General features: G+C 50.3%; 2 protein-coding genes across 3 annotated transcripts; one reads left to right on the top strand and one right to left on the bottom strand.

The window, feature by feature from the left end:
- Positions 1 to 62: 62 nt before the first annotated feature.
- PPT1 (palmitoyl-protein thioesterase 1) lies at positions 63 to 6,776 on the top strand. The gene is made up of 9 exons (XM_064471517.1): positions 63 to 178; positions 505 to 614; positions 1,464 to 1,591; positions 1,895 to 1,965; positions 3,866 to 3,968; positions 4,060 to 4,150; positions 5,156 to 5,254; positions 5,433 to 5,504; positions 5,981 to 6,776. Exons 1-9 carry the CDS (start codon positions 76 to 78, stop codon positions 6,101 to 6,103), a joined length of 900 nt encoding a protein of 299 aa, XP_064327587.1. The 5' UTR covers positions 63 to 75; the 3' UTR covers positions 6,104 to 6,776.
- A 175-nt stretch (positions 6,777 to 6,951) lies between these two features.
- On the bottom strand, positions 6,952 to 20,609 carry CAP1 (cyclase associated actin cytoskeleton regulatory protein 1). Of its 2 annotated transcripts, none has more exons than XM_064471513.1 (13): positions 20,492 to 20,609; positions 14,988 to 15,100; positions 14,454 to 14,554; positions 13,916 to 13,993; positions 11,885 to 12,028; positions 11,703 to 11,788; positions 11,058 to 11,163; positions 10,776 to 10,950; positions 9,913 to 10,100; positions 9,583 to 9,706; positions 9,397 to 9,479; positions 8,720 to 8,863; positions 6,952 to 8,352 (listed from the first exon to the last, which is right to left on the bottom strand). In XM_064471513.1, the coding sequence occupies exons 2-13, from the start codon at positions 15,079 to 15,081 to the stop codon at positions 8,269 to 8,271; spliced, it is 1,407 nt and encodes a 468-aa protein (XP_064327583.1). In that variant the 5' UTR covers positions 15,082 to 15,100; positions 20,492 to 20,609; the 3' UTR covers positions 6,952 to 8,268. The 2 variants fall into 2 exon arrangements, with proteins under 2 accessions (XP_064327583.1, XP_064327584.1); XM_064471514.1 differs by lacking the exon at positions 20,492 to 20,609 and adding an exon at positions 16,241 to 16,349.
- Between the last annotated feature and the right edge of the window lie 2,299 nt (positions 20,610 to 22,908).

Genomic DNA, 22,908 nt, shown 5'->3' with positions numbered 1-22,908 from the left:
CCCCCCCGCCGTCAGGCCGCGCCCCCCGCCGTCAGGCCACGCCCCCCGCCGCGTGACCCGTGCCGCCCGCGAGTCATGTGCTCAGTCAAGATGGCGGCGCTCAGGGTGGCGGTGCTGGTGCTGCTGGGGCTGGGCTGCGCGGCTGCCGCCGTCCCCCTGGTTATCTGGCACGGCATGGGTGAGCCGGGACCGGCAACGGCGGGCGGGGCCCCTCCGCCGGTAACGGCTCTGTGGGCGCGGCTTAGCTGGCCCGGCCCGCGGATGGGGCCGTGATGGGACCTGAGCATCCCCGAGGGGTGCTCGCAGGCCGCCCCCGGGCCCGCTCCGGTGTCCCCTTCCTCCGGACCGCTGGTGCCTGGGGGTGCTGACCCTCCTTCCCCGGGCCCGTGAGGGCCTTGGCAGCTCCTGGCCCTGCTGCGGCAGGGGGGTTCTGGTGTGTCTGTGGAGGCGAGGTGAGGGCCTGGGTGGTGGCATGACGGTGCTTCGCCATGTTCCCTTTCACAGGAGACAGTTGCTGCAATCCACAAAGCATGGGCTACATTAAGAAAATAGTTGAGAATAAAATACCAGGGATTTATGTTCTGTCTCTCAAGATTGGAAGCAACCTGATACAGGTAACTAACTTTGCTGTCGCTTGCATTTCTGCTTGCCAGGGTGGTGGCCAGTGTGTGGATCTGAAAGTGCGATAGTTACTGCAGTCTCTGTTATTAACTTGGTTCCACAACGATTCATGTAATGCTTTCCCTGCTAATTTTCTTTTTTTTTTTTTCTTTTGTGAAGTAAACAGCTTTGACAGGTAGAAACCAATAAAGTCTAGTAATACCTGCAGAACAGAACTGGGGAAAAACAAATCCCTAGTCTAAATTGGATTACTATGCAAATCCACTGATTAGTACTCTCTCACCACTCTGGGTAATACAAAGGCATGTGACAAGAAACTGCTAAACAGAGCTTCATCCCTTGCCATCCTTTTTGATTTATAACCATTTATTCACCCTAGTATTTAGTGTAATAAAGATATAGATTGTTTCTGTGCCGTCATGTATTTTGACAGTTTTGTGTAGCCCTACAGAATTTCTTTTAAGTAGTCTTTCAGGATATTGTACAATGTGTGTTATTTTCTGGGATTAAGAAAAGATGAAGGTGAGGTTTGATGTTTTAATTTTATATATTGATATATATATACACACAAAAAAAAAAAAATCTGAAGGGACTCAAATTGCAAGAAGTTTGGGAAAATGTCACTCTTTCATATTGAGACTGGTTTTCCAGGCAGAGTAGGAACAAAGATGTGATGAAGGGAAGTCTCAAAACTTGAATTTCATATTTTGCTTCTGTCGTATTATGAAAGTTAAGGTCCTCTTCCAAAAGCGGAACTGTTAGTGATCTATTTGTAGAGATTAAAATAATGTAAAACGTTAAAAAGGTACAAGTTGTACTTTCTAATCTGGCTAATCCATCAGGATATGGAGAACAGCTTCTTTATGAACGTGAATGACCAAGTGGCAGAGGTGTGCAGCCAGCTCGCACAGGACCCTCACCTGAAAGGAGGTTACAATGCAATGGGCTTCTCCCAAGGAGGCCAGTTCCTGTAAGTTTACACTTCTGTTCCATTTCCAGTAATTTTTTTTCTTGGGTTTTTAGGTTCTGATTTAAAACTCTTTTGAAGTACTAAGCAAATGTAAAACGACAAACCCTTTTGTAAAGGTAGGCATGCTCCAAAGGCAAGAATGGGTTTGCCTGTAGTGCAGCTCTATCAGGAAGATAAATATCTTTGCAAACGTTACCCAAGTGCCCAAGCCCACGCAGTGGCAAGGCGAGAGCTGCACGCGAACCAGCGTTGGTGGCCTGGCCGTGCTGAGCACCAGCTCAGCTCCTTCATCTCTCTCCACAGGAGGGCGGTGGCCCAGAGGTGTCCTTCTCCTCCCATGCTCAATTTGATCTCCGTTGGGGGGCAGCACCAAGGTAGTGTCCTCTTAAATTATCGTACCCCCCTAACCACTGGGAAGGGTGGGGGACTCCTGTAGGCAGGAGTGATTTTTTTGGCTTCTTCCTAAAAACTGTTTTTTTGTGAATTAAACTGTCCCTTTGTTCTTGTCTGAATCTGGTGATCTGCTTTGGCCCCGTTGTTGGTGGAGTACATTATCTTCTGTCTTGGTCCTTCTTAACTGGGAATGAGGAGGGACCTTTGTAAGTAGAAGACACGCTGCCTGGGTAGAATTCTGTGGTGGGTTGACCCTGGCTGGATGCCAGATCCCCACCAAAGCCGCTCTGTCACTCCCCCTCTTCAGCCAGACGGGAGAGGAAATATAATGGAAGGCTTGTGGGTTGAGATAAGGACAGGGAGAGATCACTCTGCAGTTACGATCATGGCAAAACAGACTCAACTTGGGGAAATTAAGCTAAATTTATTAATAATCAACTCAGAGTAAAACACCTTCCCCCACCTCTCCCTTCTTCTCGGGTTTAACTTCACTCCTGAATTTTCTCTACCTCCTCCCCCCGAGCAGTGGAGGTGGATGGGGAATGGGGGTTGTGGTCAGTTCATCACACATTGTTTCTGCTGCTCCTTCCTCCTCAGGGGGAGGACGCCTTACACTCTTCCCCTGCTCCAGCCTGGGCTCCCTCCCACAGGAGACAGGCCTTCACGAACTTCTCCAATGTGGGTCCTTCCCACGGGCTGCAGTTCTTCATGAACTGCTCCAGTGTGGGTACCCTACGGAGTCACAAGTCCTGCCACAAACCTGCTCCAGCACAGGTTCCTCTCCCCGCAGGTCCTGCCAGGAGTCTTCTCTAGCATGGGCTTCCCATGGGGTCACAGCCTCCTTCAGGCATCAGCCTGCTCTGCTGTGGGGTCCTCCGTGGGCTGCAGGGAGATACCTGCTCCACCATTAACCTCCATGGGCTGCAGGGGGACAGCCTGCCTCACCATGGTCTTCACCACAGGCTGCAGGGGAATCTCTGCTCTGCTGCCTGGAGCACCTCCTCCCCCTCCTTCACTAACCTCAGTGTCTGCAGGGCTGTTTCTCTCACATATTCTCACTCCTCTCTCTGGCTGCAATTGTGCAGGATTTTTTTTTCCTCCCTTCTTAAATACGTTATCCCAGAGGTGCTACCACCATCCCTGATGGGCTTGGCCTTGGCCAGCAGCAGGTCCGTCTTGGACCTGGCTGGCACTGGCTCTGTCGGACATGGGAGAAGCTTCTGGCAGCTTCTCAGCTTCTCACAGAAGCCACCGCTCTAGCCTCCCCGCTACCAAAACCTTGCCATGCGAGCCCAATATTTGGAAGCACTTGGGATTAGTTGTTTCAGGAGAAGTTTCTAACTACAGAGCAAAGCCTCTGTGAAACTAAACCTGGGTCACAAGGATATTTTACAATTGGCATCTGGAAGGCTAAAGCCCCAAGGAAAGAGAGGTGCTTTTTGCAGTCAGTTAAAGAGGCAGTATGAAATGGAATTTAAGAGGTGTATAGTTAAGAGTGGCTGGCAATGAATTTCAAATTCTCTCCCCTGAGAAGTTCCGTGGCCTGGGTCTATTTCTTTGTAGTGTAGTGGGAAGACTTGAAGGGAACCATCCTGAGACCTCCTGGGAACACACCAGGCTAGCTGGACGGTGTTCCACTTGTCTGCATGCCCCCATTCTGCAGAGCAATAACCTCGGCTCAAGAACATCATCCATTATCTTTGTGTGTAATAGTGCCCAGGGGCAGGAGGGCTGTCTAATGAGATTGCAGGATTAAAGGCTGCCTGATTCCCTGGGTAATACTTGCCACTGCTCTGTAAGAGAGTGGTTCTTTACCAGCTGGAGGGATAAAGGGATTTGAGTTTGGCTCACTGAATTGTTACACATGTCTCCACACCCCAGGCGTGTACGGCTTTCCACGCTGTCCTGGTGAGAGCTCCCATATCTGTGACTGGATCCGAAAGACACTGGATCTGGGTGCCTACACGCAAGCTGTTCAAGAGCAGTGAGTATATATTCATCAGGCTGCAACGACAGGGACCAGGCCCGCGTGAGAAGCTCTGGATTTCCGATCTGGTCTTTGCTTTCTTCTCCAGCTTGGTACAAGCAGAGTATTGGCACAACCCTCTGAAGGAGGAGGACTACAGGAAAAGCAGCATCTTTTTGGCTGACATAAATCAGGAGAGGGTAAGGACCTGGCTGATGATTAAATGCTAGCAGGAGAGCAGAAGCCTTAGCCACGAGTTCCTTCATGTTAGCTCTCCCTGGCAGTAGTTTTGCAGGAGTTGGAATGGATACAAGGATCCACTCCTGGGATGCAGGGCATTTTTTGGCCTGCATCCCAGGAGTGTACAGAGTGGTTTTAGTGTTAGATTTTTGAATGACACTTGTCCATGGCAGAGCAGTCCCTGTGTCACTGTACTCTTTTGGAGTGGCTGGGGTAGACAAGCCATGGGCTTCATCATAGAATCATTAAGGTTGGAAAAGACCTCTAGGATCAAGTCCAACCCCCAGGCCTCCTAAACCATGTCCCCAAGTGCCATGTCTGCACGTGTTTCTAACACCCCCAGGGACAGTGACTCCCCCACCTCTCTGGGCAGCCTGTTCCAATGCCTGACCACTCTTTCAGGAAAGACATTTTCCCTAATATCCAATCTAAACCTCCCCTGACACAGCTTGAGACCATTTCCTCTTTTCCTAGCATTAGTGACTTGGGAGAAGAGACCAACCCCCACCTCACTACAGCCTCCTTTCAGGTAGTTGCGGAGAATGACAAGGGCTCCCTCCAGCCTCCTCCAGACTAAACAACCCCAGTTCCCTCAACCTCTTCTCATAAGACCTGCTCTCCAGACCCTTCACTAGCTTCGTTGTCCTTCTCTGGACATGCTCCAGCACCTCAGTGGCCTTCTTGAGTGAGATAGTCCGCCCATCACCGTTCAACTGGGCAAAACCTCTCCCTTCCCTGGGAAGGTCGGGGAGGCCCCTCTGCTCTTTACAGCCTGGAGATGAGGCTGAATGCCATGAGCACAGCCAAGGGAGGCTGGTGACAGATACGCACGTTCCTGCCTCCCAGGCTAGTGCAGTCCAGGGTTTCCTTTGCAGGTGCAGGGCAAGTTGGAGCAGGCAGTTTCCCCAACCTGTCTCAGTGGGCTTTCCAATGTCTTGGATCTCTTCTCTGTTGCTTTCATCCAGGGCATCAATGAGACATACAAGAAAAACCTGATGGCTCTGAAAAAGTTCGTGATGGTGAAATTTCTCAATGATACCATGGTTGACCCTCCGATCTCTGAGGTGAGGCAGGCAGGGTGGGTGCTGCTTTTGGGTGGTGTTTTGGTTCTTGCTCGCTCATTTCTGCTTTGTGCTGCGATACTGCACTGTCTGCAGCAGTGGCCCTCCAGCAGAAGTGGTGAAAGCCTACTTATCTCCTGGGACCCCTTCAGCAACCATTTCCTTGTTCTTATTCTGACAGTGGTTTGGGTTTTACAAAAGCGGCCAAGCCAAGGAGATTATCCCGCTGAAGGAGACCTCGCTGTACACAGAGGTATGTTCTGCTGGGGGCTGAGGGGTTTCTGCTATTTGTACTCTAAAGAGTGTAGTGTCCCTGCCACCTTGAGGCGCTCTGAACCCCACAGCTCTCCTCACTGTCTCTACCATTCCTGGGGCATGGCTCTTCTTGCCACTAGCTGTTCAGGAAGGCATTTCCTTCTAGGACCGTTCTGGCAGTGCGAATTACAGTGTTGGTCTTATGCCTGGCTCAAGATCCCCTTCAGCATGTGTTTAACGAACACTGCTGCTTTTTAAAGCTTTGTTGTGAGAGTCATCCAAAATGCCTTTTTCTCCTCTATGAGGAGGAGCTTTGAAGAGCAGAGGTGGAACCCACGCTAGCCTGCCAGCCACCTCTGCTGCAACAGCAGCCTCTGCCTATCAGTGCCTTCCCCTGTGTCAGGTTCCCCAGCCATTGCCAGCGTTTGGCCGTAGCAGGGCACCAGGATGCTATGGTCATGCTTCTCTCTGCAGGATCGCCTGGGGCTGCAGGAGATGGATAAAGCAGGAAAGCTGGTGTTCCTGGGGGTGAAAGGAGATCACCTGCAGTTCTCAGAAGAGTGGTTTGACACCACTATCCTCCCCTTCCTCCAGTGAAGCTAAGGGCAGGCATGCTGTGAGGGCACTGGGGAAGTTCTACCACTGTAGTTAATGCAGCTGCTACTGTGCAACAGCACTTTCTTGCATACAAGCCTGCAGGGAGCTGGGGAGGGGGAAGAAGGGGAGGTTTAGCTCAGCAGTTCCAAGGTGTGCAGAGGAGGCACCTGTTACTGCAGTAAGAGACCAGGATTTGGTTGGGTGTAATTATGCCCCATTATGGGTGGACTGGGCCTTGCACTAACTCTGAAGCATGCCCTCCTGTACAGGCCCTTGTAAGTCTACTTCACTTCTCAGAGCTGTTGCTGTGCCAGTCACTTGATGACAGCAAAATGAGCCGTGCGAGAGGCTTGTTGTCCCTGTTGCCTGTTCCTCGCAGGATTCAATGGCAGTATTAACTGAATATTCCAGTATTCAATTAATGAATCTGTGAAAACTAGTACAAGAATGCTGAGTCTTTTACAGGGATCAGCAAGTAGACTTACATGGCTGTATGCAGAGGAGAGATATTACAGCCTAACCTTAAGGTGGGGGAAAGGGACAAATTTAGGAGTTTCGGGGGAAAAAGGTCTTGAATTAAGCACGTAATAACAGCTTGAATGTTTTTCAACTAATGGCTTGTTTTATGCATTTTTTGTACAGCAACTGAAATCAATAAAGAACTTTACATCTAGCCAACTAAAAACAGAAGTGAGATTTGACAACTCTGCCAGTTTGATTTGAGGGGAGGTGAGGAAAGTCTGAATACTTTCCCCAGGGGGGAGTACAAAGTAGAATCAGGCAGCAAGGGGCACCTTGTCCTACCTGAGGCCCTGCATGCACCCCCAAAGAGTAAACAAGAGCCACTGTAATGAGCAAGTTGGCATTAACTTTATTCTATCTTCTGTATAATCTTAAGTACATAAGAAAGGTTTTTTTCACAAGCCTCAGGAGAAGACAAGTACAAGTCACAGGACAGTCTCAAAATAAAAAATTGCATATTTTTTTGTAAGTTTTGTCCTAGAGAAAAAGAACATTGACACTTTACAGAGGAAATGCATTTAAGATATGCTTATGCCACCCGAGGCGTTGGAAAAATGAAGGTCAAAGCACGTGCAGCTCCCTTTATGGGTCAGTACAGTACTGTGCCTTAGATCCATCACTCTGCTCCAGGGCCCTGGAACAGAGGCTACAAGCTTCCACCAAAGTAAAGAGCCAAGCAACAGGGGAACGGGGAGGTTGAGAGGATTAACTTCATGGGGACTGATTGCAGATGAGGAAGAGAGTGATGAACCGACTCAGGTATTTACAATACTTCACTACTGACCCTGGAATGAAGGTGACCCTTCCTCTGCAGAAGGGGACAGGTTCAGAAGAACTGTCCTGGAAGACTGAACCTGACTTCAGCTGCTCCAAGAAGGAAGCCCTGGAGCAAAGATTCCCTTGTGAGGGTGGAGGGTTTATGGAATAAGAGGTGCTCAGCTCCAGGCTACCAGCCAGACTGCTGGCGGGGGGGTAACTGCAGTTACTCCACTGCAGCCTTCCTGTGGCACTGGTTCATATAAAGCCTCCTGTCATGGCACAATCAGAAATACACTGAGCTAGGAGGAATGATGAGAAATCAGGGTGGAATGTTACTGCCCAGCTCCTCAGCCTTTGGTCCAACAAAGCCATTCCCATGTCCTGTAATGCCACCAACTAGTACACAGAAGTGGAATTAGCAGCTTCCAGGACCTTCTTGAGACACCTGCCATAGCAACTGGGTACTCTGGACCCTGACATAAACCATTATTTGTTAAAAAGGGGACAACATTCCTCTCACATGAACGGTTTGCTTAAAGGCAAGACAAAAAAAAACCTGAACAACACTCTGAAAGCCAACTGCCAGTACTGGCTGTGAAGTTCACCAAAAATCTGACTTGACCAATTGGTGCGGTTAGATCAGACGTGGGGAGGAGGAGAAAAAAAAAACCACCTTCCTGCTAAAAGATGTGGACAATAACTGACCCGCCACCTACACCAAACCCCACCAGAGGTATTTCAGTGACGGCAGGTAGCTGTGTCTCTCGGGTAGAGGAGAAGCAGTTTGAGAGCAGAAAGGTACAAGAAATCTAAAAGAATCATCTGAAAGCAGATTTGTCCCACAGCAGGGCCAGGGGAGGGCACGAGCCTTGGAGCTTTTCTGCTTAGCCAGCAATTTCTGTCACAGTGGTAACCAACTTCTGACCGTTCCACACTGTCTTGAACTGTTCTGGGACAGGGAATTCAGTCTGGAGGGTAAAAACAGAGATATGTTGTAAAAAAAACAGTTTATGACTGAGACTCCCACTGCTTTAGGGTTTCTTTTCTTAGATGCATGCTATGCCCCCTCCTGTACCACAATTGCTGCCTGTTCTGCCCCCAAGAGATCCCGAGGAAGAAAATCTCACAAAACACAAGACAAACAACTTGATCTGCTGGTTTCAGCATCTGATCATGATTCACAGCCTCCAAGACCAGAGTCTAGAATTGTCCCTCCAGACCTCACTGTGACATTCCCTGCAGGGCTCAAAACACGAATCCTGTGACATTCCCTGCAGGACCCTGCGTTACCCCAACCCCGAGCAGACCACAGTGATTTCAAAACTTAACACTTACAAAGTCACCGCCCTCTGTGGGAATAAGGACATTCATCTCTGATGACTTGGCACTGACGATTTCGCAGTCTAGGGAGCTCTTGCTCAGATAGACGTGGCAACCGTCTGTTTTGTTGATGGAAATCGTTGGCACTTTACCCATTACCTAGCAGGGTGGTCAGAGCAGCAGTTAGAGGAGCATTAGCTTGAACTGGGCCACCACAACATTTTTCTTTTGCGCTTGCCTTCAAGGCATTTGACTCCAGTACCCCCACCACAGACACACTGGATTCAAGTACTCCCACCTTTGGCAAAAATCCAGAGCTATTTCTTGTTTTGATCTCTTCAGCACAAAACTACAGCGCATGCTGGGCAAGGTGACCATCCCAAATCAGAGATCAAAACTGGAATCAGAGTAGATTCTACTGCTGGCCTCCTACTTCGGCAGTTACCCTGCACTGCCCGCCTCACAGAGGCTAATCTGTTATCTAAAGCCCTGAAGCAGCTCAGTGAGGCAAATTTCAGCCCTTTCCTAAGGCCTGGCCAGGGTGAGCTGCAGAGCAGTAGGACAGATGGTGTTTCGTGAATGTTCTCTACAGATGCACATTCCTGTTCTGGAAATAAAACTGCTCAAAGAAGCAGATGCTACAGGCGCCCTGCTGTCGTACTCCAGACAGAGAACAGGTCGCAGACACTCACCTGAACTTTAACGTCCCTGCTGTTTATGATCTCTACGATGCCCACCACATCATCGAACACCAGCCCTAGCTTCTTACAGTTATCTGCAAAGAAAAAGATAGAATAGCTTGCAGAAAGGTTTTGGAGATTCAGCCTTCTGCAAAGAGACCAGCACGCAGAATTAGTTTTCAGGGTCTCTCCACTTACCGAGGGTGATGGAGTTGATCTTGCCTTTGATTTGGAGTGTACTATTTGTGCACTTGAAAACATATGCTACCTGCTTCAACTCTGTGTCACTGATTACCAGGTTAGTGGCATTCTCCTGGTTTTCCTGAAAAGGCAGGGAAAACGCACTTTATTTTTGGAATGCAGACCAATTAATCCATGTGAACAGCAGGGCAGTGCAGCCCCTCTAAAAGCAAACTGCATGTACCTTCAGGCTGCTGCCTGTTATAAGAAATATCTTCAGGAGACCCTCCTTCCTGGCTGCAAAGCTCCCATCCCTCCAACCCACCCACAGCGACACCAGGCACTCACCACTCTCCACTTTTTGCCCTCTAATTCTAGCAACGCAGGTGCCTTTGGAGAGGTTTTTTGGGAGGGATTAGCATTACAGGCTGGTTTGGGAGCAGTGAAAGGTTTGGGTCCACTTCTCACAGGACCCCCTTGGTTCTTCAGTGCAGGATTCTTGTGAGTCTTCATGTCATCTGAAACATGTCTTAAGCCTGCAAGAAATGTCGAACCTGAGATCCAGCTGTCCTCCAAGAACGCAGTTTCACAAACACCAGACATCAGTGATTACAACAGTTATCATAATAACACTTTTCAAAATGCAGATAAATTGAGACTGCGCCTAAGCTGAGTCCAAGCATGAGTGACAGCAAGTGAAAGAGGGAGCAAGAAACACTGATGCAATATTGACGAGAACACAAGATGTACTGTAGAACCAGAAGGCGTCAACTCTTCTGCTCTGCAGCTGGAGAAAGCCTTGAGCCAAGCATCTCGCCTTTGCTTCATGTCTGTCCTGATACACTCACCAGGTAACACAAAAAAGGGGTTAGTTTTGCGCAAGCATGAATAGGTGCCAAATTGCACCTTTTGTACTGGAGACGGGCAGGCAACCAAAGGGCTCACTCTCTCCACTCCAGCTAGAGATTTATCTCTTGCTACACTTGACAGATGAGGCTGAGAATTTAACTCAGATGTGGTCCCTTTGTCCCTGTGAACTGCCTCAGGTCTGCTTCTGGCTCCCAGCCTCACACTCAGACCAGATGGTCTTTTGTTACTGCAAGCCTACTTTCTAATCAGGTGTATCGAGGGACAGCAGCAAAACAAGGATTCACCACACAACAGTACTCTTGCTCGTGGCTGCCCTCCCTCCACTAGCTACTTCCACCTACCAGAGGTGATGCCTTCTCCCCGATTGATCTGGGCGAAGAGCGCGGAGCGGGAGGCAGTCTCGTCTGTGCTGGAGCACGTGGGGGCAGGAGCAGGTGGGGGAGGGGGGCCTGGTGGGGGAGGTGCAGCCCCAGCTGGGGTAGATGGTAATTTAGCCCCTTCTGTTGCTACAGGACCCTGTAAGAGGCCAGCAAGAGGAAAGGTAATTGCACAAGCTCCATATCTGCTGCAATAATTATGCAATACTCATCTAAGAAGCTCCTGCAGATGCAGCCAGCACTTACTGTTTTGCTCCAAGTCAGCCCTGTGGTGTGATATTCTTTGATATAGGCCTGCAGCTCTGTCCAGATACTCAGATAAGCTTTCACCCAGTCCACTTGCTTTTTATCTCTGAGGACACAAGGATATATTGAGGAGTGATCAGGTGCATTTGCCATTGGAGACCAAGGACTAAACCAGTTCTTTATATCTCTCCACCTCTCAGCCTACAGGCGAGAGGCAGCTGGACCAGCACAGCAGCCTCACACCTCCAGCACTGCGTTCTAGCGTCAGTATTACTCTTGCACCTTCAGACAGAAGGGCACAGGCCTGCTCTGCACTGTAACCTATTTTAATTGAGGACTCTGGTACTTCCAACAAGACCCATTCCCAAGACCCAACTTGCTGCCCTGGGAAACAGCTCAGCCACCAGATGACGCTGAGGCAAGACCAGCAATACACTTGCTACCAGAGATTCCAGCTGCAACATGAATGCAAGGAATCTTGTCCCTGAGGATCAGGAAAGAATAGCTAACTGAGGCTTTATAAATATACTCTGCCTTTAAAAAGAAGAATGAATTAAAGACCAAGGCAGCTGTGGTTAGATACTGGAGTAGCCCCTACACACCCAGTTAGCTGTGTTCAATGACGTCTTTGAGAGGTGAACTTACACATCCTTGTACTCCTTGAGGATCCGGTTGGTATAAAACATGGCAGCATCAGTCATTTCCTTCACATAAGGACCAGGCTTTGGAGCCTAGAGAAGAACGAACACATTCGGAATGAAGAGCTGTCCAGAGAGCCAGACTTCTCCCACCAGCCCAAGGAAACCACTTCCTGCTGGAGTTCTTACCATGGCCACCCAGCCCAGGGCTGGGATGCTCTCGCTGACTGCTGATAAGTGATTGAATAGTTTGCTACCACGGTTCTTCTCCCTGAAATTCTGCACCACCTGGATTTGCTCTGAAATTGGTTTCAGAAGCAATGAGAATGCATTCTGCAGGACAAGAGGGAAAACAACAATTAAGAACATTATTGCTCTGAAATGGCTGCACATAGTCATTGGCAGCTCTGCTGAGATGATGGTCCCTCAGAGGAAGACTCCAACTGGCAGAAGTTACTGCTACAGCTCCTGTCCAGGCCTGGCCCTCCCTGCGAGCCGAGCTCGGTCCCACAGCCCAGCTCCTCCGGGGCTGAAGTCATAGCTCCCAACCAGATTGGTACTATGGGAGTACGCCAAGAACTGTGACTCATGTTCAATCCAAGAGACACTGACAAAGCTAGTTAGTAACGAGGACAGAAATAGCATTTGCCTTTCCTGAATTCTTTTGTTCCAAGACAGTTTGTCAAATATTTTCCTCTCCTTTACAAACCCTCAGAAAAAGGGGGTGCTATGCAGAGTTTTGCTGTTTGGGATCTACAGCCTGCATTACAGTTGGAGTTGCAGCAGATTCTCAACTCACCTTATCAAGCTGGACTTCAGGATCCAAGTTACTTCTCAGGTCAATCCAAGCCTTTACTGTTCAGTTAATAAAAATTGTTTGTGCGTGTTGTTCACTTGGAATGCTGACTGCAACTGCTCAGAAATCTTCTGAGGTCAAAGCAGCCAATTACATACGTCCAGAGATGCCTCTTGGGCAACTTTTCTTTCCTCTAAGACCAGAAATTCTCCTGCTTGTGGCAGCAACGAGGGACAAATTTGGGCAAAACTTGCTTTTCAAAGCCTTGGCTTTTCCATTTGCTGTCCCCTTCCTCTGTTTAGATGAGAACAGAGAGGTTCCAAGGACCACTGGCTAGGCTACGCTTTTCAGAAGCTCCAGCCTAGCGCCACTGTCGAGTAACAGGAGGGGGAAATTCTTCACCACAAGCAATAAGAGTTCATGCATTCTGCATTTTAAACTGACCACTCGAGAACTCATTAGACTCCTAACAAGACAACCTGCACAAAGACCTACACTAGATGAAGGTGGTTGTTTGTTCCTAATCCTTTATTTAAGTAACGTGACAGTGGAATTTGTAAGCAGATTCTCTGACTAGAGGCTATGCAGAGCAGCGTTCCAGCAAGCCTGGTGAAAGATAAACAACCTTCCAGTGCTCAGTTTGGGGAAAAAGATGCAGATATATTTTGCAGTGGAAAGTAAAGTAGCACAGAAATCCAGCTACAACAAGGTAACGGTAAAAGCCATGAATAAGCCAGATAATAACTGCAAAGAAAAACAAGGTGGAATCCTGTTGCTCAGGAAAAACAGTTCTCAGCAGGGCAAAGCCAATGCATTCAGGATCAGATTCTCAGTCACGCATCCTGCTGAGAAGCGGAAGCCTAGGGTAAAGTGTTAAATTACTTGAGAAGGACAAATCAATCCTAAAAGCCTAGCTATTATTCAGAGACCATTCAAGAGAGACAAGTGCCTGTTATACTTCAGAAGGAGTTTAATGCCTGGAAGTCTATAAGTCACATAATGAAAAGCACCCTTTACACAAATCCCACTGTGGCTCCTGCCTCAGACAAGTTCCTGTCTGCAGGTTGCATCTGAGGGAACAGTGATTGTGCAGTGTTGGTGCAAGGTGAAACTCAAGACAGATGCCCTAAGATGACACTCACAAGCTGTTCTGACAGTGACAGAAAACTTGTTGTTCTAATGACTAGAAAACACCCGTTCTCCAGCTCTAAGAATCAGACTCTGGAATTCTGCCCAGTGTTGGGTGAGCACCCGGAACAGTTCATGCTTTCAGCAAGTGCCACCTCAGGGACGCAAGTGTCTCTAGTCCTCTGGTTCCTCTTTTGGAGCAACCGTAATGGCCCAGACTTCCCTAGAGTGGCAGCCATCCCCAGCTCTGAGGTAAGAACATACAAGGATTCCGATGATGGATTTCCCAGACTTACCTCTGCTGGCTGCTGATGTTGAGATGCCACCACCAGAAGAGCCCTCTCGCTCATCAAGCCCACATGAACCATCTCAGCCTAAGAATAGAGAGAAACATGAGAGCGCTTTCCTCATGCTCAGTGTAATGCTAATAGTCAAACTCCCGCTACTCAGTTTCTAGTCTGTAAGAAAGCAGCTATGCAATCTCAACGCCTGTATTCTTGGAGACACCCATCCTCAGAGAAAACTTACAGAGTATAACAGCTCTTGGGCTGGGTAGTTTACAGGCCACCTAAGGGCACACCCCAAAGTCCATAAAGAGAGCTGAGCGCCTAACTAACAAAGATTTCAAGAAGGAGGTTTGATTCGCAGCGTGTGTAGGTGGCAATTTGCTGGAGGTTATCTGGGCATCTGCATCTATTTTGAATCCTCGAGGATGATAAACATCCTAGCATACAGCACTAAAGGAATGCAAACACTGACAGCAAACTTGGCCCTTAACAGCCCTGAAAAACAAGCAGCATCTATTTAGAGCGGAGGGAGAACGTGAGTCCTTACATGTTTCTGCACATCCCCGCCGACTTCTTTGCTGATCTTGATGTATTCTGCTACTGGGCCAGCCAGAAGGGCATCGAAAGCCTGCACGTACTGAGCCACTCCTGCAGAGAAGGAACCAGAGCACAGGTATCACCGAGAGGCACTAGGTGAGCTCCTGGCCTGGGAGCACTCACACAGGTGCACCACGCTCCGGGGCCGCATCTCCCACCCGGATCACACAGTCTGAACGCAGGAGGCTCAGCCCAAAGCACGCAGCTGAACGCAGACGAGGGAAGCGCTGCACCCACAGGAAGTCCTTATCTTAGCAGGACCGTAACCACAGGCCTCTCTGCATTTGCACAGTATCTGCTGCGAAACTCACTTCCCCTCTGCACACAGCCAGTTGATCTAACAGCCCTTTGTGTGCCCTGCATGAGCGCTGCCCGCTCTGCAACAGCTACTGCTAACGTCCAACACTGCCGCACCGCCCGGCTGGTGCCTCAGCACAGGGACTCCCGTGGGGCAGCGCTGCTGGGGAGATGCTCTTGGCCTTACCTTTGGAAGAGCCATCTCCACACATGCCAGGTCCTTGGCACACCGTCTCCAGACGCTCCACAGCCTTCTCCAACCGTTCAACCAGTCTTTCCATATCTACCGCTGTCCACAACCTGCACAGGCACAATACCATTATTCGCATCCTCTGACAGTATGAAACTCATATACCAAATATAGAAGAGGGTTTATCAGCTGTCTCATATTCTTCTGGAACTGGTAGAGCTCCTAATTTCTACCTAGCTCTGCACCCTGATGATGGGCAGCAGGGTACCCTCACATTAGCAGGGACATTCGGGTTGTGCAACAGCCATGCACACAGCCACTTTCTATTGCCACAGTCACTCCTTAATGGCCACGTAGTCTTCTTCCATTGTAAGGACTTCTTACACATGTAAAGATACTAAAACTTATATCTTCTAACCTTGTGTTGACATCACTCAATATGACAAAGGCCTGCACAGAATCTCACTGCAGTCAGTCCTTTGCCAAAGTCCCAGCTGTGACCACGCAGCAAATCGAGTACGAGTGTTTCACCGGGAGTTCACGCACTTCAGGTTAGAACTAATGTTTTGATTCTGCAAATGCATCCACAGGGACCTCCCTGAGTCCTGAATTCCTCCAAGGAACATCTACAACTCCAGTATCGCTACAGTACAGAGCATCAGCGTTTAAAACGAGCCACCCTGGCACACGCTAAGAGGAGCAGCTGCACAAGCTAAGAAGGCATAGCTGCTTCCACAACAATGTGCCCCTGTTCATACTCTCCCTCTGCAGGCTTTGGTATCTGAACTGCAGAATTTACTTCACGAGCACTGCACAGGAAAGCGATTTAGGCACATAAGTCATTTAAAGCATCTCATCTGGAAAAGTCTTAAGTGTCATATAAACTTTCCATTAATTATGGCTTTGCAGAGACTCTGCACCAAGCAGCAAGACAAGTCACGCTCCAAGCACACTAATGCACAGGGAATGCAGGGAGGGAGTAGCAACTCACCAATCACATTTTTCTTATCTTTCTTATCTCATCACCACTCACAAAGATTTTACAAAATGAATCACAATTATGGCCTGGACTCAGCTTCCTTCTTATTGCAACAGCCTGCGAGAGCTCAAAGCCCTGCCTGAAGGAGAACGTCCTTCCCAACATACCCAAAAAGGAAGGCAGGGTTTACCCAGCTGCGTTGATGAACTGATACTAGATCTTCCTCAGAAAGAAAGCCTGAAGTTCTAACTATGGTTTTGCTTTTACTCACCTTCTACTCAGCCCTGCTGCAATTGCACATTTGCACCCAATTTCCAGAGGATGTGGGGCAGATCCAGCATTAGTCACGAGCAGCACTGATGTCACAAGACAAACAAGGCTGTTTTCCACCCCTCTTTTTGCCTGCTTGCATCAGGAGAAGCAGCACTGATGTAGGGGGCAGGGGAGAGGAGACCCTCCTTCCAAGAGGAAGAGAGCTGTTTCCTCCCCTGTGCAAGAGTGAGCCAGAGGAGATACTGTGCATAAAACTGGACAGCAGTAACTGGATGGCTTCCAGATACAAAAAAAGTTCAGAGAGGCTGAAACTTGTGGGCGGTCACCCATATAATCAACAGTAATGAATACCTTTTTTTTTTATTCTGTACAATGTAGAAATCCCGACCACAGAATCGTCAGCGCTCTGCTGCAGCCGAGGACGACGCATCCAGAATGGGGCTCACGTCTTCAAGTGGGAGCGCAGCCAAGAGCAGGGCTCTGCCTCCCCCGCTCTCAGCACACCAAAAGAAGGGTGGGGGTTTTTTTTCCCCAAAAAAAGAGCCACCTGTTAAGGAAATTCTCCTGTGCTTTGAGAGTGCAGCGAGACAGAAGGGTGTAACGTAGGAGTTTCGGGAAGGACACCAGGGTTGCGGAGCGCTGGGCAGACAAAGCTGCTGTTCTGCACCACTGATCCCCACCACATTCCGTGCAGGCCTCTAATCTGATCAGCTCCATTACCGAGTCGCAAACTGCATTTCAAATCAGGATTACAAACCAGAAAGTCCAGATGGAAAGCTGCTTCCGACCCCCAGGAATAAAACATGCTGTCGCGAGGAGTGTATCTCATGAAGTCTAGATATGCTGTCGGGAGTAACGTCCTTTAACAAGACAGGATTCCCTGAGATTCAGATTCCTTCCAGCCTCCTTGCCGCTTGACACGTCCTTCCCAGGCCTCGCTGGGTTTCCTTGACAGAAGCCATAAACTCACAATGCTCGATATCAGCTCTGTAAACCCAGCACTATCTGGCAGATGGTGAACTCATTTTAATTTCTGTTTAATGGGCATCATTAGGACAACTCACAAGATAAGTCACTTGATAAATTGGCAGCAAAATCAGAACTAAGTGCGGGCAGCACAAAGTCCTAGAGCAGGCAGCTATATGTCAGTCACTCCTCGCTAAAGCCATCTTGACTGACCCTTACTGTGCTTTTTGCCCTGTGCACGCAGCTCTTTCTGCTGTCGACGTACCCATCCAGAATGAAATAAAACTATTTAGTTGTACAGACCAGAACCTAACTAACATCAACAGCCAGAGTCTGCAGTCCAGAGAGATGGACGTTTAGTGAGGAAAAACCCGAAAAGATCACAAAGTATTCCTGCTTGGGCTATGTCTAAACAGTGTTTTGCCTATTGATTGCTCTGAATGCAAAATGATTTGTCGTTAAGTGACAAATCAGCTTCACAGATCTCAGTAATAAAATGGGATCTCATTCGCCTTCTTTAAAGAGGAAGTGGAGACATGCAGATCATTCAAGAGTTGTTTTTGTTCAGTGCGTCGTCCCGTGCTGAGGAGGAACGAGGAAGACTTTCAAGCTACACTGTGCAGCAGGGGGTCCAGCTGACAGAAGTGGAGCTGAGATTAAGCTCTCCCTTTTGGGACTATAATGCAGGATTTAAATCTAGATCTCGTTTAAATTCAATTGAACTTTGATTACCAATGGAGCGGAAGCGATGGACTCGCAGCAAACACACATTTCACCCTGGGCCAGAAAGTCCATTCATTTTCATAGCACATTTGGTTAGTCTATTAACTAGCCTTTATTTCCATCAAAGCTTGGGAATATGGTTTTGGACACACTGTACAGCAAGGAGGCTTTCATCTACAACTAGACTGGTTTGATATACTGATCAGAGCAAGAAAGAGAAGGGATTTTATTTGCAAAAATGCTGGCTATCCCAAAGCCAACCCTGTACAGCACCACAGTCAGAGGAGTTTCCTGTTTGGAGAATATCAAGGAGTCGGCACGTCCCAGCCAAAGGCCGGTTCTCAGAGCAGTGAGCAAGTTCTCATACAAACAGCATAAATAAAATTCTTCCGGTTGTCTGAGAGAGCAACTAACCCAAGTCCTCACTCAGACATTCTGGAGGACGCAAATGTTAAGTCTTATAGCCAAAGCAAGTCAAATGTACACCTCTGTTCAGATTCAGCTTTCGTGAAGCCCGACAAGCTGCTGTCAGCAACATGAAATTTGCATCAGCTACTTCCTGTTTCCACAGCCTAAAGGAATAAAGATGGGACAACTAAATTAAGAACATCCCACAGTTTATTTCTGAGCTGACACTGGAATATCTCAGGGGATCCGCTACCAGATGATTTCCAACATTTATAACTTCCAAAAGCCCGAAGTTTGTTTTGTGTATTTTTTTTTTAAACTCAAGTTTAACTTAGCTCAAGTAAGGAACTATGTGAAGCAAGACAGGACTCAAATGACTGAATTTAGTCAGTTGTCAGGACCAGCCATGAACACAAGACAGCTATTGCTAGTCGCAGCAGCTGCCAAGACAGAGATCTCTGCTGCTTATAGTACAACAATACTTGTTGACATCGCTCCAGAACCCATGGTGTCTACTTCTGGTATTTCAGATCTACTTTATTTAGAAAACCAAAAGCACTTAAAAGGAAAAAAAATAAAGAAAAAATCCATCTGGACCCTATTTAAGCTCTCTCAAATAACAAATCCTACTGAAATCATTAAAAATGTTATTTAGCATTACTCAAACATTAAGACCGTTAAAGCGTCTCTTCACTCCACACTAGAGCAAGTGCAAGAACTCCCTTTTCATCACAATTACATGAAATAAGAGATTTGCACTTGCCAGGCTCTGTTGCTACGCTTCTCTCATTTCCATTCCCTGGTGGATTCATCACCCGGACAGGGAAGTAACTGAGGATCTCAGATCTAAGCTAAACTGGATACAGTACCAAGCTCCATATCAGGAATTCAGAGCATTGCACCTCGTCAGCATCCCTTCTGAGCTGTGCCTGCTCAAGCAGAGGCTGCTTGGCTGAACTTTGCTACATGATAATAGGGGGTATTTTCAGCTTTCAGAAAGCTCAGCAATATCGCAGGAACACGAGGCTCTCCTCAGGAAAGGAACACAGCAGTTTTTTGAAGTCACTGATTCTTGGTTTTTCAGCAACGTGCATCTATAGCCCAGGTCTTGGGGAGCTCCAGAACCTGAAGTGCAAAAGCCTGTGACCTGATGTGTGAAACGCCCATATTGGTTTTGTAATTTCACCATCACAAATTCCAGAGCAATCACTTACACGTTTATCCCAATTGCCACAAAACACAAAAGGCAGAAGAGAAATCCGCAACAGGCTGAAGACGAACACTACCCCTACCCCAAGCCCCGTGAGACAGGGAGAGTACCTGGTGTTTGGAACCACAAACTACAGCAACACCCTCACTCGATGCTGCGGTGGGTCCGTGCTGGCACGGAAAGGTTGATATATCACCTGGGGACACACACCCCTCCCTGCCCGGGAGCTGCCGGCCCCGGTAACCTGCCGGTCCCTCCGCTTCCACTCGCCCCATCACCGGGAAGAGGCGGCTTTGGACAGAAAGCTGGCGGTGGACCGGCCGCCAGCACACCCCGACCCCCGTCTTGCCTTTCCAGGGGATGGAGCCAGAGCGGCCGCAGCGGGCAGGATTAAACCCTTCCCGCTGGGGTTTGTGGGGGGCCCCCAGCCCACGCCTCCACAGGGACGGGGTACCCCGCCGCACCAGGCCCGGTAACCTGCGTTATATACCGGTACCTCGGTAACCCGGCGTGTCCCCCTGCCCCGGGCAGAATTCGGGTGCAGGGACACCCCCAGGCCGGCCCCCGCGGCAGGAAGCGCCTCCGCTCCGCGCAGGAAGCCCCAAATCTGCCCCGCCCGGTGCCACGGGCGGCGGCAGCGGGCCCCGGTTAACAACCGCCTCGGGTAATTTTCACCGTTCCGTGACCAAATTAACCCAGAACCTCCACGTTTAATAGACTTACCCCCAGCAGGAGGGTCCGAGTCCCTCCCGCCTCCCTGCGCCCGCCCAGCGCGGCGGAGGCGGACAGAGCTCCCCCCCATACACACACCGCGCGGGCCCGCCCATCACCGGCGCCCCCCCGGCCGGCCCCGGGGCCCAGCTGATGCCTTCCCCCCCCACCCCGATACCGGCTGCGGGGCAGGGCCCGCGGCCCCGCTGGGGAGCCCGCCCCTGCGCTCACCTCTCCGCTGTGCTCGCGCTCGCGCTCCCGCTCCGCCGCCGCCCGGCGCCGCCCAGCACCCCCCGCGCCCGCCGCTTCCGGCCCCCGCCCCGCGCACCGGAAGTGCGCACGGGCGCACAGCGCGGCGCCGGCGGGAGGGAGCTTCGGTCCGCCTGCGATTGGAGGATGGGATTGAGGGCGTGGTCGAATTGAAGGAGAAGGGGCGGGGCTTAGCTTGAGGGCGGAGCCATTGGGTTGGAGGCGGTGCCAGGGGCAGGATGGGGCCGGGAGCCCCCGGAGAGGGGCTGGGCGGGCTCCGGGACCTTCGGGGTGCCCAAGAGCCCCACAGGGGGGCTGGGGGGGATGTCAGAGCCCCAGCGGGGGCAGCCGAGACCTCGCCTGGGCAGGTCTGGAGACCCTTCAGGAGGGGCAGTCGGATACTCAGGAGTGCTGGGACCCCCCCTGAGAGGGGTTGGGGGTGGTTTGGGGGAGGCTGGGAGGAGGTGGGGTCCCCTGGGAGAGGGGTTAGGCTGGTGGTTGGGGCCCTAGAGATGTTGCTGAGGGGTCTGCAGAGTGGGGCTAGATGGGATGAGCCCCCCTCCCTTGGGGAGGGGGCTTGTCCCAGCCTTGCAGGGGCAGAACTCGGACTGGGCCAGGGCTCAGAGGAGGTGGAAGGGACACATCGGAGCCTCCCAAATGGCCGCTGAGGTCATGGTCCCTCTGAGCGATGCATGGTGGGTGCAGGGTGGGAGAAGGGTCCCACTGGGGAACTGCTGGGGATCGGAACAACTACATCCTTTCCCCAGGGTAAATCCTGGAGGGCTCTGAGCCCCTGGTGCTCTGCACCAGCAGTGGTTGTCATTGCTGGCTCTGCGCGGCAAAGATGGGTTTACTTTTGGTACATGCTGGCTTATCCCAAACATCAAACAACTCCTGCACGGAGCACGTTGGAACCTTGTGCTCACAGACCCTCTTTGATCCAGGGGTCTCAAAGCACTTGGCAGAGGGTGGGTAAATATTGTGGTCCCAGCTTAGTTGCTGAAGAGGCTGAGAGCAGGGCAGCCAAGGGAAAAATAACTTGAAGTCACAAAAAGGACCCTGGAGTCAACATGGGATTGTTCCCACAGAAGGCTCTGCTGTCTTTACCATTTGGGCAGGACTTGCCCTAAAAAGGTGTGTGCTGCTGCAGTTAGAGAAAGGGCAGCAGTCGTCCCTGCCTGCTGTGAGGGACCTGGACCTTTGCTCTGTGTTTTTGTGTCCCAGCAGCCCCAGGGAGGGAGTTGAAGCCACCATTGGAGCAGGGAATCTGTGCAGAAAAACAGACATAGTGTCTGTCCTAGCGAGGGTGGGACATGTTGATGGGAAGGAGGAGAAAACCCAGTGAGGTCGGCTGACTCTACCACCGCTTCCTGCCCTCTGCTCTGCTACCATAGATGGTCACATCTGCTGCAGCGCGGGGTGGAAGCGGGGCCCATCCACTGCTGAGCTCTGAGTGGAGATCCAGGCTCTGTCTGCGGGATCCCAACGGGTGCAGGCGGGAGCCTGGGATCAGCCGAGGGCTGGGAGCAGGATTGCCGGGAGCGTGGCTCTGCTGACATCTAGTGAGGTTGTCTCCATCAGCTTTGCACTCCCTGTGAGCTTGGGAGGCGTTCAAAATGCTCTGAGGGTTTGATTTTTCTGAGCAGCCAGCGGGTAGGAGTTGTGTGTCTTCTCAGTAAAGACGCAGCTCACCATTATCCCACCTCCCCTGTGTGCAGCCCCCCCAGCTCTCAGCTGCTGCCCTGGCAAAGCACACGGAGCCACGTGGGACCTACACCACAGCCCTCGCATCATCCTTCCCAGTAGGCTGGAGCATACAGAGGAGACAGGCAGATCCCTGCAGTCACCAATGCCTGGTTTTCCGGTTTTCTTCCCTTGTTTTCCACCCTGCCAACACCCGATCTGCCTCTTGCAGGCATCTCCATCATGGTCAGACACCTCAGGATCAACTGAAATGATGCAAAATACAAAATATTTTCTGTGCAGCCAATGACTTATGTTTTATAGCATCCTATAACAGTCACAGCAGTGAAGCACCAGCCACGTCCTGCCTCACTGGTGCATAAGCAAGAGCTGTCCTCCCCGGCTGCATCTGCGAGGAGGAAGCAAGACTTGGGGGAGGAACTAGAAATAACCAGGGAACAGGGAAAGGAAGAGTGCTGTTTACTGGGGATATCACAGCCCAGCCCCAGGCCGGTGTGTTTGCTTCTGGGGTGGGTCTGTTCAGCTGACCGAGGTTCCTGAAGGAACAAAGATCAAGTTCCTGGTAAGGCTGTGTCACAGAAGAGCTGCCTGTTTACCGGAGGACTGTAAACCAGGTCAGTGCTCTGTGGGAGATCCCAGTGCCCATAAACCATGCCAGCCTGTGGCTGATGCTGCCCTATCTCCACGAGAAAGCT

The sequence above is a fragment of the Phalacrocorax carbo genome, chromosome 22, assembly GCF_963921805.1.
Source record: "Phalacrocorax carbo chromosome 22, bPhaCar2.1, whole genome shotgun sequence".
NCBI lineage: Eukaryota > Metazoa > Chordata > Aves > Suliformes > Phalacrocoracidae > Phalacrocorax > Phalacrocorax carbo.
The sequence above is the reverse complement of the archived record's forward strand: the minus strand, read 5'-3'. Positions and strand labels throughout refer to the sequence as shown.

Bases quoted from the DNA above. Each gene is read 5' to 3' on its own strand.
- CAP1 (XM_064471513.1), bottom strand. From the start codon at position 15,081: ATGGAAAGACTGGTTGAACGGTTGGAGAAGGCTGTGGAGCGTCTGGAG. The intron at 12,029-13,915 runs GTAAGTCTGGGA...CTTGTCCTGCAG, and splicing joins AACATCAGCAGCCAGCAGAG to AATGCATTCTCATTGCTTCT. The intron at 8,353-8,719 runs GTAAGTGTTAAG...TTTACCCTCCAG, and splicing joins CCACAGAGGGCGGTGACTTT to ACTGAATTCCCTGTCCCAGA.
- PPT1 (XM_064471517.1), top strand. From the start codon at position 76: ATGTGCTCAGTCAAGATGGCGGCGCTCAGGGTGGCGGTGCTGGTGCTG. The intron at 3,969-4,059 runs GTGAGTATATAT...TTTCTTCTCCAG, and splicing joins ACGCAAGCTGTTCAAGAGCA to CTTGGTACAAGCAGAGTATT. The intron at 5,505-5,980 runs GTATGTTCTGCT...TTCTCTCTGCAG, and splicing joins AGACCTCGCTGTACACAGAG to GATCGCCTGGGGCTGCAGGA.